Source organism: Diadema setosum, chromosome 4, assembly GCF_964275005.1.
Source record: "Diadema setosum chromosome 4, eeDiaSeto1, whole genome shotgun sequence".
In the NCBI taxonomy this organism is placed as follows: domain Eukaryota; kingdom Metazoa; phylum Echinodermata; class Echinoidea; order Diadematoida; family Diadematidae; genus Diadema; species Diadema setosum.
In genome coordinates, this window is record NC_092688.1 from 38,922,714 (window position 1) to 38,940,262 (window position 17,549).

The 17,549-nt window shown below is 35.1% G+C and overlaps 1 protein-coding gene across 1 annotated transcript; it reads left to right on the forward strand.

Moving 5' to 3' along the window:
• Positions 1 to 170: 170 nt before the first annotated feature.
• Positions 171 to 17,007, forward strand: LOC140227856 (uncharacterized). Its single transcript, XM_072308249.1, has 5 exons — positions 171 to 510; positions 3,418 to 3,495; positions 3,631 to 3,839; positions 10,652 to 10,877; positions 16,505 to 17,007. Exons 1-5 carry the CDS (start codon positions 171 to 173, stop codon positions 17,005 to 17,007), a joined length of 1,356 nt encoding a protein of 451 aa, XP_072164350.1.
• Positions 17,008 to 17,549: the final 542 nt, after the last annotated feature.

Genomic DNA, 17,549 nt, shown 5'->3' on the forward strand with positions numbered 1-17,549 from the left:
ATTATTGTCTTTATTTTTCTTGACCTTTAATCGCAAATATCTCCATTTGTCAAATATGGACGTATCGGTTTTTGCGAACAAACTCTTCATATAATGTATATATATATATATATACGTATAAAAAAAAAAAATGTGTGGCTCTATAATATGAATTTCTTGTTTCCCCAGCGATGGCATCACGCCATATAATCGAGGAATGCGTCAATAAGAGTCAGTCCAGTCAAAACCGATGTACGTACCAAGTCCCATCAAACGCTACTTCCATCATACTTACGTGTGTCGTGAGTGGATTTAAGCCTGACATTTCTATGATGTGGACCGATGAGTCTGGAGAGAGAATACAATCCATGGCTTCGCTACAGACAACACTATCTGACGACACATACGAGAGGTTCGAGAAAATCAATGTTTCAGCAAATCACGGGACAGAGCAAACCTTCGCGTGCATAGCTACCGGTGACTCGGTGAATGGAACGTCGTCCGCAGAAATCACACTTCTGCCTGTATCAGGTTTGTGAAAAGTTGTCAATTCTGTGGTTCTGATTAATGAGAGTCATATCATAGCTTCTGCCGTCACTACTAGAAAGTCTGCAGAACGGAAAGAAACAACACTTCACTTGGGCGAAACTAATATTTCTGGTGCCACTTCCGGGTTTCATTTCATTTCTTTTTCTTTTTCTTTCTTTTGTTTTCAACGAAATCTGATAAAGGAGTTGTACGCAGGTTGCGCCCCCTCTGGATCCGCTACTGCTTCAACTGTTTTAAATCTAATTTGGCACCGGAAAATCCATAATCTAAGTGGGCAGTATTGAGAAATGCGATTTCTCTACCACAAAGTCAAATAAGAGTCTAATTTACTATCATGGATTTCATATTTCCACTATCTCAATGATGAGATTACAAAATTATTGACAATAAAAGAAGAATGCAAAATATACTATCATGTCTTTTGATTTAAGAAGAAGAAAAAAAAAAACACACTTGACACAAATTTATTTGGTCATATCATATGGAGATGTCACAAGTAAGTATCAGAAATATGATGGGGCCTACATACAAGCTTTAACGATTGTAAAACTGTAGGTTCCCGAATTCATAGGCGTATAACTATATATACGGAGAACGGATATATTTGTCTTGACCAATTAAAATTATGCCAGTACAAAAATCGATTAAGAATAATCTAATGAACCACATAGATATCGCACAAACCAGACTGTATACGGATCTCGCGTTGTTTGAAAAAGAATGACGTATTTTAAAAGATATATCGGTACCATTAAATTACTTGGTGCTGCGGACAAGGACAAAAGACTGGGAGTATAAAAAAAAAAGTTGCTAAAACTTGGTAGTGTGTATCCTCAAGTAATAGCTGCTTTAATTTTTGTTTGAAGGTGAATAAAGATAAGGAAGAAGTAAAATCTTCAGGGAGGTCATTCCAATGTCTGGGTCCAGTAGATATAATTGTTTTCTTTGCAAAGATAGTGCGAGTACGGGGAAGGTGATAGGCGTCACTCTGGCGAGTGGGATAACAGTGGATAGACGATTCTTTTTGAAGATGTGGATAAAAACAGATGGTAATTCATTATTTGTTAGTTTATACATGCAAATTCCCAGATTATAATAAAATTAGTCTGGAATTTTCAGAATTTTGTTTTGTTAAAAAAAAAAGAGTTGGCATGAACACATGTTAAAGAAAAAAAAACAACCCGTTAATTCGCTTAGTAAAGACAAGGGCCTATAACAGCAATATTGTTATATTATATACATGTATATGTATATATGCGACCCTGCACCACAAAACACACAAAAAGTCGCCAGACATGGATTTTTAGTTAAGGGCAGATTCTGAAAGAGCACACTCTAAGCTTTAAAATGATGTATAACTCAATTCAAATGGATTTTTCCTAACCTGTATAAATATTGGAAAGAAAGCGCACACTCTGGAAAAGTTTGAACTGAGAAAAGAGGCTGTGAAGTATAGGGTCTACTCAAGTGCCTAATCTTTACTAAGCCGTGCTGCCAGTGCCATGAATGGGACAAAAAAAAAAAAAACTTGATGCAAACCATTGTAGGAACAACAATGAAGGGATTATCAGATTAAGCTGATATTAAGCATGCTTGATTAACACGTTCTGTTCGTAATAAATCTCAACTTTCAAAGTAGTAGCATAATCTTTTATAAGAGTTGAAAGTGAAGAGTGTGCAAAGGATTTTCAAGAAATTGAAAGGGGCCTCTAAGAAAAACTTGATCACACTACTTTACCAGAAAAAGGGTTGTAGAAAAACTGCTGAAAACCCATTTTTACATTCAATTTATGATTCCAAACTTAGTGATAATATAGAAGAAGATCACATAGCTCTTTCAGAAAATATAGAAAACTCAAAACTGACTCGGTTGACCTGTTTCCCCTTTCTTGAGTCCTCACACAAAATCAAGGGGTGCGACTTTTTGTTTGTTTTGTGATGCACGGTGACATATATGTATATGTGACCGTGCACCTCAAAACGAACATAAAGTCGCACACACTGATTTTGCGTGAGGACTGAAAATAAGTGAAATAGGTCAACCTAGCCGAACTTGACTTTTTCATATTTTCTGAAAGAGTGGGTCTTCTTTTACATTATACTAAAATTTGGTATCATAAAACGGGCAGGAAAGTGTGTGATTTTTTAGCAGTTTATCTCGAACATTTTTGGTAGAATAGTGTGATTAGGTGTGTCTTTAGAATCCCTTTTTCATTTCTGAAAAACCTTGTCCACATTCTTCACTTTCAACTCTAATAACTTTTAAAAGGATAGTGCTACTGCTTTGAAAGTTGGCATTGATTATGGACAGAATGTGTTAATGAGGCATGCTTAATTGCAGTTTAATCTGATAATCTCTTCATTGTTGTTACTCTGGTGGTTTACTTCCTGTTTTTTGTCCCATTCATCGCACAGCTAGCACGGTTTGGTAAAGATTAAGCGCTTGAATAGACACTGTACTTCAGAGCCTCTTTTCTCAGTTCACACTTTTCCTGAGTTTGTGCTTTCTTTCCAATATTTAGATAGATTAGGAGAATCCATTTGATTTGAGTTATACATCATTTTAAAGCTTAAAGTCTGCTCTTTCAGAATATGGTCTTAACTAAAAATTCATGTCTGGCGACTTTTTGTTTGTTTTGAGGTGCAGGGTCACATATACAAAAGTAGGCTTATATCATAAGCCTACTTTTGTGCACTATACGCTTGCACCCGTGCATATAATCAACCATGTCTTTGGCACCTTGCCAAAAAAACAAACAAACAAACAAACAAACAAACAGACAAACAAACTTGATGTAAAATTATCGAGATAGTTAGCGACATGTTTCATGCCTTAACTCGTGTAATAACTGAATAAGGTGTGTTTGCTGTGTCTGTATCAAATTTCAGGAAAACGTGATAATGGCGGTCTCACCGTTGGACTTGTCGTTGGCATATCTGCTGCCGTTTTCATCCTATCTCTCCTGGGTCTGACCCAAAAAGGTATTGTGTTTTGTATCAATTTATTCATTTGTTTATTTTCTTCGCAAAACGGGTGAAATGAAATGAACTAGGATGGATGTGACACTCTCCGCCCTTCGAATTGTAGCATTTATACTTTAGTCAGGGGTAGAAAAAATACGAGCAACTCGCGCTTTCACGGGAATAGGATTTTTAGAATCACTGTTCGTTTTTTTCCAGTTAACGAGGAATCATCACCTACTGCGCAGACAACCATGACTAGTGAAGATGACAGCAGAAAGTGGTACTCCGTGCAATGGGTGGACTTCAAACTTTGTTGCAGACGACTACGGGACGTGTCCGCACAACACGTGAGTATGTGAGGTGGTACTTGTAAAGCAACATCACTTCTCACCACATACGGACAAGCAGTTTATTACGTGTTGTAAAATTCCATGATAGGCGTTATCCAATCTTCGATGGCACTGAATGGAATTAAATCGCCGAATGAACAATATAGTTGATTTTTCGAATGGTTTGCTGGCAGGCAATGGTACACCTGAAAGCTTTTGCGTGCCAAGATTTAAAAAAAAAAAACAAAAAAAAAAAACGCCCGATTTGAATAAAACCATTTCTCCACAATGGATAAGTTAAGAAATCATATCCCTGCACATGGCATAGCTGAGAAATGGCATAAGATACATATTTTTATAATGGATTTGTAACTTCATGAGATAAAGTCGAAAGATCTTCATTACCAACTGCAATTCAAATGGCTTTTTTTTTTTTTTTTTTTTAGATTACTGACATCATAACATATTTCTGAACACCCTACCCCATTCTTTGAATCCCCTCCCCCACCCGACTGGGTTTTTGCATTTTTAAGATTGAAATAAGAACAACCTGATGCACATTTTGTAGAATATTCGGAATACTGTAAATCCTCAATGTGTGCCGAGTCTAAATCTATGGATAGAAACCGAGCGGGAGAATGGTAGATTAAAAGAAGAGAACTTTTGAATTTGCTTGAATTCATTTCATTTCATTTCATTTTTATTTCATTTCCCGCCAGATGGATATGTGCATATGTGCATATGTGACCGTGCATCACATAACGAACAAAAAGTCGCACACACTGATTTTGCGTGAAGGCTGAAAATAAGTGAAATGGGTCAACCAAGCCGATCTAGACTTTTTCAAATTTTCTGAAAGAGCAAGTCTTCTTTTACATTATGCTAAAATTTGAGATCATAAAATGAACGGGAAAGTGTGTTTTTAGCAGTTTTTCTCGAACATTTTTGGTAGAATAGTGTGATTAGGTGTGTCTTTAGAGTCCCTTTTTCATTTCTGAAAAACCTTGTACACACTCTTCACTTTCAACTCTAAAAACTTTTGAAAGGATAAAGCTACTGCTTTGAAAGTTGGCATTAATTATGGACAGAATGTGTTAATGAGGCATGCCTAATTTCAGTTTAATCTGATAGTCCCTTCATTGTTGTTACTCGGGTGGTTTACTTCCTGTTTTTTGTCCCATTCATAGCACAGCAAGCACGGTTTGGTAAAGATTGAGCGCTTTAATAGACACTGTACTTCAGAACCCCTTTTCTCTGTTCACACTTTTTCTGAGTTTGTGCTTTCTTTCCAATATTTAGATAGGTTAGGAGAGTCCATTTGATTTGAGTTATACATCATATCAAAGCTTAAAATCTGCTCTTTCAGATACGTGACCCTGCATCACAAAGCCAACAAAAAGTCGCCAGACAAGGATTTTTAGTTAAGGACAGATTTTGAAAAAGCAAACTCTAAGCTTTGAAATGATGAATAAATAACTCAATTCAAATGGAATTTCAAAACCTATCTAAGTATGTGAAAGAAAGCACACACTCTGGAAAAGTGTGAACCGAGAAAAGAAGCTCTGAAGTACAGGGTCTATTCAAGCGCTTAATCTTCACCAAATCGTGCAAGCTGTTCGATGAATGGGACAAAAAACAGGGTGTAAACCACCAGAGCAACAACAATGAAGAGATTATCAGATAGGGCTGAAATTAAACATACTCTATTAATACATTCTGTCCATGATTAATGCCAACTTTCAAAGCAGAAGCTTTATTCCCTTCAAAAGTTACTAGTCTTGAAAGTGAATAGTATGCAAAGGGTTATCAAGAAATGAAAAGGGGCCTCCAAAGACATACCTGATCTCACTACTCTACAAAAAAAGGTTCCAGAAAAAACGGCTGAAAATGCACTTTCCCATCCACGTTATGATCCCAAACTCAAGGACAGTGTAAAAGAATGGTAGCTCTTTCAGGAAATATGAAAAACCCCATTATTGACTTGGTTGACCCGTTTCACCATTTTCGAGTCTTCACGTAAAATCAAGGGGTGAGACTTTTTGTTCATTACGTGATGCACGGTCACATATAAAAAAATAAAGTACAATGCAACTTTTGCATATCCAAATAACATTTAAATACACGTCATTTGTATACATGAAACAATAAACATACTTTAGATGAAGAAATACATGGACAAAATGTGACTGAATCATAACAAAGAAAAGGTCGGAAATGGAGGGGACTGCTAAAAAGCCAGGCTTGTAGAATGCAGTCCCCTCGTGAGTAGTGAAAATTGTAGTAATAATGCAACGAGACAATTAGACATATTCCTCGAGAAGCAGAACATAAAAAGAGTAAGCACACAAACGCACAAATAGACAGAAACAAAGCAATTGAATTGAAGTGACAGATCTGACATTTTTTTTTTTGATGGAATACTATACTTAGACATTCCAATCTCTCAAGTGTAGTAAGTGTTTGGAAGAGGACCTAACGGGGAGGGTGTGGGAGGGGTACCCCTCCCACGAGAGGGAGGTTTTGCATTTTCACAATTGAAAATCAGCGATTTGTTGCACTAAGGGGGAAATATTTGGACATTTTTTTTAATGAAAAGAGCAAGAAAATTTTCCTCGTATTGGAGTCATTGAGGCTATTAAAAAAATGACATGTCTTCCCCCTTTGTCCTCCATGATCTACGCCTCTGCATACGAGGGACTTGACAATTTAAATGAAAATATCTCGTAGACATATTTTTGATGGAATTTGGGAAGCTGTAAATCCCGATAGTGTACTAGTTTTTTGGAGGGAAACCAAGCAGGAAAATGTATAATTGAAAGAAGATATCCCCTCCTACCCGGCTGAACTTTTGTATTTTATTTAATTGAAGTGACAGACCCCTTTGATGAAACATTTTTGATATTTGTCAATCTAAAATGTACTAAGTCTATGGCAAATGGACCGAATAGAGGAGAGTGTGAGGAGGTATCCCTTTCCCACGCGAGAGAGATTTTGCATTTTCAGAATTGAAATTCACAATCTGGTCCACAGGTGAAATACTTGGACAGTTTTCTATCAAAAGAGCAAGAACATTTTCACATCTCGGGAATCATGGTGGGGGGGGGGGGGGCAAATGATTATGTGGATCAACGCCCCTGGTGCAGAGCTTGCACAGCAATGCGAGTTGTGCGTAGTGCTGTGATGATATTGATCTGTGAAAGTATGAGTTATTCAGGGTACTACGCTTTACTGCATGTGTTCATATCATGTGTACAACATATTGATTATTATGATATAATCACCTAAAAGTTATTTACAGTACAGAAGAACAAAAAAAAAATGTTACATTAATATCCTGGTATTTAGATTTTCATTTCATTTCATTTATTTTTTTTCCATCTCCAACGAACTTGTAAATACATTTTTTTTTTCACATAAGTGCAAGTACTTATATCAACATCGCAAAATATGATAAATGAAACTTATGGATAAAGTCATGATAGGGTGGAAAGGGAAAAGCAAAAAGAACATTCTAAAGTGTAGAAAATGCAGGAGATGAGGAGGAATGCTGAAGAATCAATGCTTGTATAGTGCATTCCCCAAACATAATAAAACAATTATACATATTATATGTGACCGTGCACCTCAAAACGAACATAAAGTCGTACACACTGATTTTGCGTGAGGACTGAAAAGAAGTGAAATGGGTCAACCTAGCCGAACTTGACTTTTTCATATTTTCTGAAAGAGCGGATCTTCTTTTACATTATGCTTAAATTTGGTATCATAAAACGGGCAGGGAAGTGTTTTTTTTTTTTTTTTTTAGCAGTTTATCTCGAATATTTTTTGTAGAATAGTGTGATTAGGTGTGTCTTTAGAATCCCTTTTTCATTTCTGAAAAACCTTGTCCACACTCTTCACTTTCAACTCTAATAACTTTTTTAAAAGATAGTGCTACTGTATTGAAAGTTGGCATTAATTATGGACGGAATGTGTTAATGAGGCATGCTTAATGTCAGTTTAATTTGATAATCCCTTCATTGTTGTTACTCTGGTGGTTTACTTCCTGTTTTTTTGTCCCAGTCATCGCACAGCCAGCACGGTTTGGTAAAGATTAAGCGCTTGAATAGACACTATACTTCAGAGCCTCTTTTCTCAGTTCACACTTTTCCTGAGTTTGTGCTTTCTTTCCAATATTTAGATAGGTTAGGAGAATCCATTTGATTTGAGTTATACATCATTTTAAAGCTTAAAGTCTGCTCTTTCAGAATATGGTCTTAACTAAAAATTCATGTCTGGCGACTTTTTGTTTGTTTTGAGGTGCAGGGTCACATATCATTGATCTTTTACTTTGTCGTATACATGAAACTTTAAAATGAATTACAGGAACTACGAATAAAGACTTATGTAGCCCTAGACAAGCACCCAGACAAATCCAAAACACTAGTTGCTGTCATGCAGAAGATAGAAGGAGAGATGAAGACGAACTGATAACATGATTGGAAAATAGAACAAAATTCGAAAGTGAAGACAAAAAGTGATGAGTAAACAGAGCCGCTAAGCCGTACGCATAACAGAGAAAAAAAAATGAAATTAAATGTTGTTCCAGTATTTTTACAGTCATTAAGAAATCAGCAGAAATCTGTCCTATTTTAATTTGAATGAAAAAATAATAATATATTAATGATGACGTTTAAACGGATTTTTGTAGATATCGAAAAAATAAGAATATTTTACTTGACTTTAACATGTTTAAAACGATTCGAAACTTGGGGCCGTTTTTAAGTTATCACTAAGGCTATTCCAAAAGTTAGTTCCAACAAAAGGTATATGTGACCATGCATCACAAAACGAACAACGAACTGATTTTACGTGAGGACTCAAAAAAGGTCAAATGGGTCAACAGAGTCAATTTTGAGTTTTTCATATCTTCTGAAAGAGCTATCCTTCTTCTACACTATTCTTTAGTTTGGGGTCATAACATGAATGGGAAAGTGTGTTTTCAACAGTTTTTCTACAACCCTTTTTGGGGGAGAGTAGAATGATCAGGTATGTCTTATAGGCCCCTTCTCATTTCTTAAAATCCTTTGCACACTCTTTAATTTCAAGTCTAATAACTTGTGAAAGGCTAAAGCTACTTCTTTTAAAGTTGGCATTAATCATGGGCATAATGTATTGATAGCACATACTCAATTTTAGTCTGATAATTAATCTGATAATTTCTTCGTTGTTGTTGCTCTGGTGGTTTACATCCTGTGTTTTGTCCCTTTCACGGCACAGCTAGCACGGCTTGGTAAGGATTAAGCGCTTGAATAGACCCTGTACTTCAGAGCCTCTTTTCTCAGTTCACACTTTTCCAGAGTGTGTGCTTTCTTCCCAGTATTTAGATAGGTTAGGGGAGTCCTTTTGAATTGAGTTATACATCATTTTAAAGCTTAGAGTCTGCTCTTTCAGAATCTGCCCTAAACTAAAAATCCATGTCTGGCAACTTTTTGTGTGTTTTGTGGTGCAGGGTCACAAATGTGGATTGAGTAAATAGTCCTGGTTAAAGGCAAATGAAATTCATTAGAATGACGATCTGGGTATCTGTGGAAGGAGTTGTTTTATACAATCATGCCAGTGAAAGTGAAAGGTAATGAATTGTTACTAAATATGTGACCGTGCATCACAAAACGAACAAAACGTCGCACCCCTTGATTTCACGTGTGGACTCAAAAAAGGTGAAATGGGTCAACCAAGTCAATATTCAGTTTTTCACATCTTTTTTAAAGAGATACCCTTCTTCTACAATTTTCATAAGTTAGGGATCATAAAATGAATGGGAAAGTGCATTTTCAGTAGTTTTTCTACAACCTTTTTTTTTTGTGTAGAGTAGTGAGATCAGATATGTCTTCGAGGCCCCTTTTCATTTCTTGATGACCCTTTGCACACTCTTCACTTTTAAGTCAGATAACTTTTGAAGGAATAATGCTACTGCCTTGAAAGTTGGCATTAACCATGGACAGAATGTGTTAATAGAGTATGCTCAATTTCAGTTCAATCTAATAATGCCTTCATTGTTGTAGCTCCAGTGGTTTACATGCTGTTTTTTGTTCCATTCTTCGCACAGCTAGCACGGTTTGGTAAAGATTAAGCGTTTGAATAGACAAATAGACAATGTACTTTGGACCCTCTTTTCTCGGTTCACACTTTTCCAGAGTGTGCGCTTTCTTTCCTATATTAAGATAGGTTAAGAGAGTCCATTTGAGTTGAGTTATACATCATTTTAAAGCTTAGAGTCTGCTCTTTCAGAATCTGCCCTTGACTCAAAATCCATCTCTGGCAACTTTTTGTGTGTTTTGTGGTGCAGGGTCACATATATACATGAATTGACCAAGATGATAATGATAAAGAACAGTTACCTTTTAAATCTTATTTTCAAAAAATGAAACGTCGGTATGAGAGTTCCAAGGTACATTGCAAATTTTACGGAGGTTTTTTCGTTTGTATTTGTTTGTTTTTTCTTGAGACGTAGCAGTCTATCATGATACATTGAATGAGTGTTTCCCCAAGCTATGATACCGTAATTAAGATGAGACAGAATCAAAGTTGAATATAACATAAGGAGGGTGGGAAAAGGTAAAATTAAGTTGAATTCTATTGATGACACCAATGAGTGACAAATATTACCAATTTCCATAAAAGTTTATCATTAATTGTCAATCCTAAGAACTTCGTTGATTAAACTACATGTATAACATCTGATTTCATCTTTCCTGGTCTGTGGTTCAGTGATAACAACTTCATTTCAACAGTATCAGAGAAAACATTGTTAAATCTAACATAACTTAGCTCTTTCTTTTCTCTTTCAGCCAAGAATACCTTTCTGGTTGTACGCTCTTTACCGGTTCACACTCGCCGCCTACTTCTTCGCAATTTTGATAGCTTTGGCTGTTTTCGCGGAAAAGACATTGGGTCCGAAGTTCGCCGTTTTCCTCGAATTCTGGACGCTTATCAACGCAACATGTTATTTTTGTTTTGCTTTCTTGAATGTCGTGATGGACTGCATGAAGAGCATGATGAATACAGGACCTGAAGGTACAATTTGTGACCGTGCACCTCAAAACGAACATAAAGTCGCACACACTGATTTTGCGTGAGGACTGAAAATAAGTGAAATGGGTCAACTTAGCCGAACTTGACTTTTTCATATTTTCTGAAAGAGCTGGTCTTCTTTTACATTATGCTAAAATTTGGTATCATAAAACGGGCAGGAAAGTGTGTTGTTTTTTTTAGCAGTTTATCTCGAACATTTTTGGTAGAATAGTGTGATTAGGTGTGTCTTTAGAATCCCTTTTTCATTTCTGAAAAACCTTGTCCACACTCTTCACTTTCAACTCTAATAACTTTTGAGAGGATAGTGCTACTGCTTTGAAAGTTGGTATTAATTATGGACAAAATGTGTTAATGAGGCATGCTTAATTTCAATTTAATTTGATAATCCCTTCATTGTTGTTACTCTGGTGGTTTACTTCCTGTTTTTTTTTTTTTTTTTGTCCCAGTCGTCGCACATCAGCACGGTTTGGTAAAGATTAAGCGCTTGAATAGACACTGTACTTCAGAGCCTCTTTTCTCAGTTCACACTTTTCCTGAGCTTGTGCGTTCTTTCCAATATTTAGATAGGTTAGGAGAGTCCATTTGATTTGAGTTATACATCATTTTACAGCTTAAAGTCTGCTCTTTCAGAATATGGTCTTAACTAAAAATTCATGTCTGGCGACTTTTTGTTTGTTTTGAGGTGCAAGGTCACATTTAATACGTTTAGAGTGGAAATGGCTGGGGAAGAAGGAAGCTAACACAAAAACCAACGAAAGTGTCTCAAAAGGATACTTAACAGATATATTCCCCTGTTGATGCTAACTTTCTTCTCAAGGGTTATTCATGGAAGGGTAAAAACTTCCTTGAAACTTTTATACAGTTACCCCTCTACAAGCCGACAAGCCGACATTTGTAAGATGGCTGACTTCATTAATTATAAAGAGTTTTCGAAACTTTGTTGTGCTCTGTCATAATGAATCAATTCAAACAGATGAAAAAACAGTCAAGGTATATAAATAAATTCAAATTGAAAATAAAAATGTAACAGAATGTGGAGACAGCAAAAAAAAAAAAAAAAAAAAAACAATTATCATTTCTTTTTAATGAGCAGCTGCCACCAGAACAAAAGCATTTATAATAAAAATCATATTGAGTTGTACAAATACATGTACATAGAAATTAAACCAAAGTAATTCAAAAAACACATGTTATACAATAGACACAAAAAATACAAAGGCAAACAAACAAACAAAGTAATATCCGAATGCGTAGATTATTTTTCTTTTTCCAATAAGTATAATCTAATCTTCGTTTAAAAACATTCAAAGGTGGACTAATTTTAATAGCCTGTGGCAAATTATTCCAAATTGAAGTTCCTCTATACAAAACTAAATATAAACCAACATTTGTTACATTAAGAGGTAAATGATAATACAGAGGATCTCAAACAATTGGAGTGAATAACTCTATTTAACTGAAACAAGGAAGAAAGACTTGGAGGAGTGCAATTATTAAAACATAAATACATAAATACACCACTATTGCAATTGCTCAATTCAAAAATACCTAAAACATTACATTTCATAAACAGAGGTTTAGTGGAGGCAAGATAATGAGCGTGACATATAATTATTACTGCTTTCTTCTGCAGACGGAAAAGTCTGACCATATAATAATTTGATGTGTTTGCCCAAGCAAATGTTACAGTATTGAAGTTGACATGATATAACAGCGTTATAAATCATACGTAAAATATTGTGAGGAAAATATCGTAATTTATATAAAATACCGATATATTCAGAAATCTTATTACAGACTGAACAAAAATGTTATGGCAAGATAATTTATTATCAATAATGATGCCAAGAAATGACAATCAACTCGTAATTCTTATAAGATATTCATATAGATTGTTGAATCCTGAATATCATTTTTTTTTCTGGTAAAAAAATCAAACATTGAGTTTTCTTCACATTCAAGACTAATTTGTTCATATGAATTCAATCATGATTTTTTTTTGAATCTCTTCATTAAAAAGTAACAATAAAATATCAGTATTATCATCAGACATAAATATACTGGTATCATTAGTATACAAAATGAACTGTATTTTTTTTTTTCTGTGACATTGCAAATATCATTGATATAAAGAAGAAATAAAAGTGGACCAAGTATTGAATCCTGAGGCACTTCACATCCCAGGCTACACACTCATATTTCCATCTATTACAGGTAGGGAATCCCATTTGCATGCCTCAAATGAAGAGTTGTATAAATACAGTGGTATGTTGAAGAGAGTATCATTTTAGAAACTCCCATAAAGTATTGAAAGTGGAAGGTAACATTTAGTACATTTTTATTGACCGTTAGATTTTGAATTGAATTTTTTTCGGGGCTCACCGTAAATTCCAGTACATTACTAGGCTACCTTTGCAGACCCATGCGCTGCATGTGTGTCCATCATGTATATTTTGTGAAGAAAGTTCATCAAAACTTACAAACATTTCTATATACATTCTTGCCACACACTCTATATGTTATTACATCAGCTCTTATACTTTTAGATTTGTGTTTATAGATAAAAAATACAGAAGACTGCAACAAAAAGACTTAATTGTGGCTGACACGCAGAACTACTGAGTAGTTGAGTTTTGTGCATTATTCAAATTGTAGATAACTGTTGATTTCCAAATTTCTCAGCAGTGGCCTAAACAAGTCCCCTGCGGTTCATACTTAATGTTTTGCTGCATTTTGGGAGGTCTGTAAAAGGTATTCCCTACCTTTAACCAGTACAAATTGTTTCCGATTATCGAAATAATTTGAAAATAATTTTAACAAATTACCTCGGATACCAAAAATATATAACTAATCTATTAAAATAGAATGATCTAGAGAATCACAAGCCTTGTTTAAGTCTAAAAACAAACCAATAACTGATTGATGAGAATTAAGTGCATTCGTTACTTTTGAAATAAGGTTAATCAAAGCATGGGATGTGGAGTGCCCAGAAGAAAATCCATCTTGACATGATTTATTACATTATATTTGTGCAAAAAATAACAGTAATCTATCATATATACATTTTTCAAGAATTTTAGAAAAAAGAACAGGTAACACATATGTAGGTCTATAATTATTAACATCATGACTTGGACCACTTTTAAAAAGTGGTATAACATTGGCAATTTTAAGTTTATTTTGAAAAATACCAGTGGATAAAATACAATTAAAAATGTCATATAAACGATAACATATTGCATGAATTGCTTTTTTTACAACATAATATCACTATCATCATAAGCAGAACCTGAACCATTGTCACAATTATATACCATTTTTACAACTTCTCCTGGGGTAATAGGGCTAAAAGAGCTGTACTCTTATTTTTTCTTTACAAACTGAGCATAATATTATTGGTCCACACTTGAACTGTATTGTCCAATTGCAAACCTACATTACAAAATGATCATTAAAAACTAGAGCAGTTTCTTTACCATTTTCAACTTTCCTATCATCTACCATAAGAAAATCAATTCTAGGTTGTACATTCCCTTTACTCCAAGCATTATTATCAAGTTTCCAAGTTTGTCTTTTTTGATATCAAACTTAACCTCGTAAAACCTGTTCTTTTAAAAAAATCATTCTTAACACGCTTAATCTCATTATTCACTTTATTACGAAATTGCATACCCACCCTTCCCCTATAATTTGTTGGATTTTGTATGTATTTTTATATAAAACATATTTCTTATTACACATTTTCGTAAATCATTATTAAACCATGGTTTATCTATACAGCGTTTATCTCAGCACTTCATTTTAGGAAAACATTTGTCATGTCTGCGACTGTAACGAGAATTTCCAACAAAATTATAACCTTCAATATCAAACTTAGGATCTTCACACTTTAACCGAGTCTCACAAATTCCAATAACACAAAATTGTAAATCAATACCACTCAATAGTGATCACAGATTAACAAATTTTCTTTTCAAACTTCTTGAGTTTAAATGTAAATAGGTGAAACCTTTCTTTCAAATAGGTAAATTGCTAGTATCCTCTTAAAATTCATTGAGTTCATTTGGAAGGTAACATTATTTATTAGAGTCAGATGAATCATTACAAACAGAAGACAAATATTAATTAGTTTTCAAATATTCATTTTCTTGAAGTTTTTGCATATACAAATCAATATCAGGCATTACAAGGACAAATGGTACAAATTCAACTTAAAAAAAGAATGAACATTTAACAAAAGAGAAAAACAAGCAAGAAGACAACAAAACCAAAAAATCTCAAATTCAGAAACAATGAGAGGGGAAAAAAAAATAACCAGGTATGTAAACATATCAGGAGTGAGTAAACCATCGGGGATTATTATAAAGAAAACTCGCAAAATTACAAGAATATAACGATTGGTACTGTGTAGAGACATTATAACTGAGAACTGAACATAACATTGGCATAATATAAGGCTAAACGAGTTCAACAAAATATCTCACCACTCAGAAGTTCAGTTCAGACAAGTTTCTAATGGTTTCTTGACCAGGCGACCATTATCTTGCTTTACCATTGCAAATAATAATTCACAATAATTCAAAAGCGCTTATCACATAAAAACGTTTCTAAACGCTAATGATGCTAAAGAGGATAAACACACACACTTACACATAATACATACACTAAAACATACAAAATTATGATGTCAATAACCCCCCCCCCAAAAAAAAAATGTAACTTTGTTTTTCACTGTTTTATCTTATGGTCCATTATGACACCGCTGTCTATGGAAAGAATTATGTTTAATGTCACTCAGATTTTCACCCCTATTGAAGCAGTCAACGTGCTACTCAAGGATTCAAATATTTTCGTACCGCAATTTTCTCCAAAGTTTTTTTTTTGATACAAAATCAGAGACAGTTTTAGAAGTTAAGAGGACCATGCTGCGCATATTTTTGCACGGGAAACGTTGTTAAACAATGCCTATAAACACTTATTTTCAAAACAAGAAAGATTTATGTCTGTATCTTCCAGGAGTACGACTCAAGATTCAGTCGAGATTTCATAGGATGTTGTCACAAATGAGAACAAATGAATTAAGCAGAAACAGGATTAAAATTTCAGAATAAGATGAAAAGTTCCATTACGCAGTATACAGCTTGCCATCATCAAATTCATCTTTTCTCCATACAGAACTCTTAATCTCCCGCCAAATGAATTTATTGCAAATAGGAAGGAGAATTCCAAAAATTGCATTATTCATGATAAGTTAACATTCTATCGACTTATCACTGACATACTTTTATGTTAAGGGTAATATCATTCCCCTGCTTTCTCAAATAGGTAAGTCAAATGCTCTTCCATTATGCTAGAAAAGTGAAAATGTGTGGAAATTTCTTTCTTTTTCTTTACATGTTCCTTATTGTTTTCCAACAATGACCTCATGAACTACAATAACAGTCTTCACTATCCAGCAGAGCGTTGACGACAGCGAAATTTTATTTTTGAAACGATCGTCCACTTTTCTTTGTAATTTTGGCTGATATGTTCAACTATGTTGGCTTTCACTCGATTCACATCTATATTTCGATTAAGGTTTCCTTTAACAACGCTCGTTGTACTTTCAGACAAACTTCGGTACCAGATTCAATGGTTGCTCTTCAACATCACCGCCACCCCTTGCCTCATCGTATTGGTTTTCAACTTGTGGATACGGTTTTATGCACCATTGTTTGGGGTACCAAAATTGTTTACCGTCAGCATCTATGACCTTCCTCCCGCCGTCTGCCTGATCGAAATCTTCGTCAGCCTGATGGTTGTCCGTTTCGTACATGTGGTCTACCCATTCTCGTACCTGCTCATATACTTGTTCTTTGCTGTCATCTACTGGGTGGCTGGGGGAACGGACCCGTTTGGAAACCCCTTCATTTATTTCTATCTCGACTTCGAAAACACCCCTGGCATTACAGCCGCTACTGTGGTAGCAGTGGCCTTTGGAACGCTGCTTTTTCAGGCCATTTTCAAGGGATTATACGCCATCCGCGTACGATGTATGGATAAGAGAAGAACAGAAGCCGTGCCTCCTACAGAGCAGGTGGAAGCAGTCGAGCTCGAAAGACTTACCGCGTAGCCCAGTGTCGTATTCACTGGCGAAGTTAATGAAGGGCTCTGCTCTAGCATATAGCTCAGTGCCAATACGGCACTGTAGAAGTTGTCATAACATCGCCCTCCCCGTTCAAAAACTGTTCATGTCTTGAATTGAAATTTCTTGAATCAAAACATGCTAGGTTCAATAAACCTAAAAAAAAAAAAAAAAAAAATGGCCCATGCTACTCCTCTGCTAATATATCACTAATGTTTTGTCTCGTTGACTGAAATAGAAAAAAAAAAGAGCTACGTTGATCTCAAAGTCATTTTAATATTGGTTTAAACATTCGTTATCTTTAGAGCTTATGAAAGCCGAATACAAGCTGTGGAGTTTGGATCCGCGTAAACACGCCAGTTCGCCGCGAGTCAGCTCTTAAAGTTCATGCGATCGACGTCGATCTTGCTGTGCTCACTATGCGATTCTCATTTTCTATATTCTATGCTAGAATTATGCTAATAAAATCCAAAATCGTAATTATGTCTACCACAATGCTACATGCTGAAGCGTCAACAATTATGCCATAA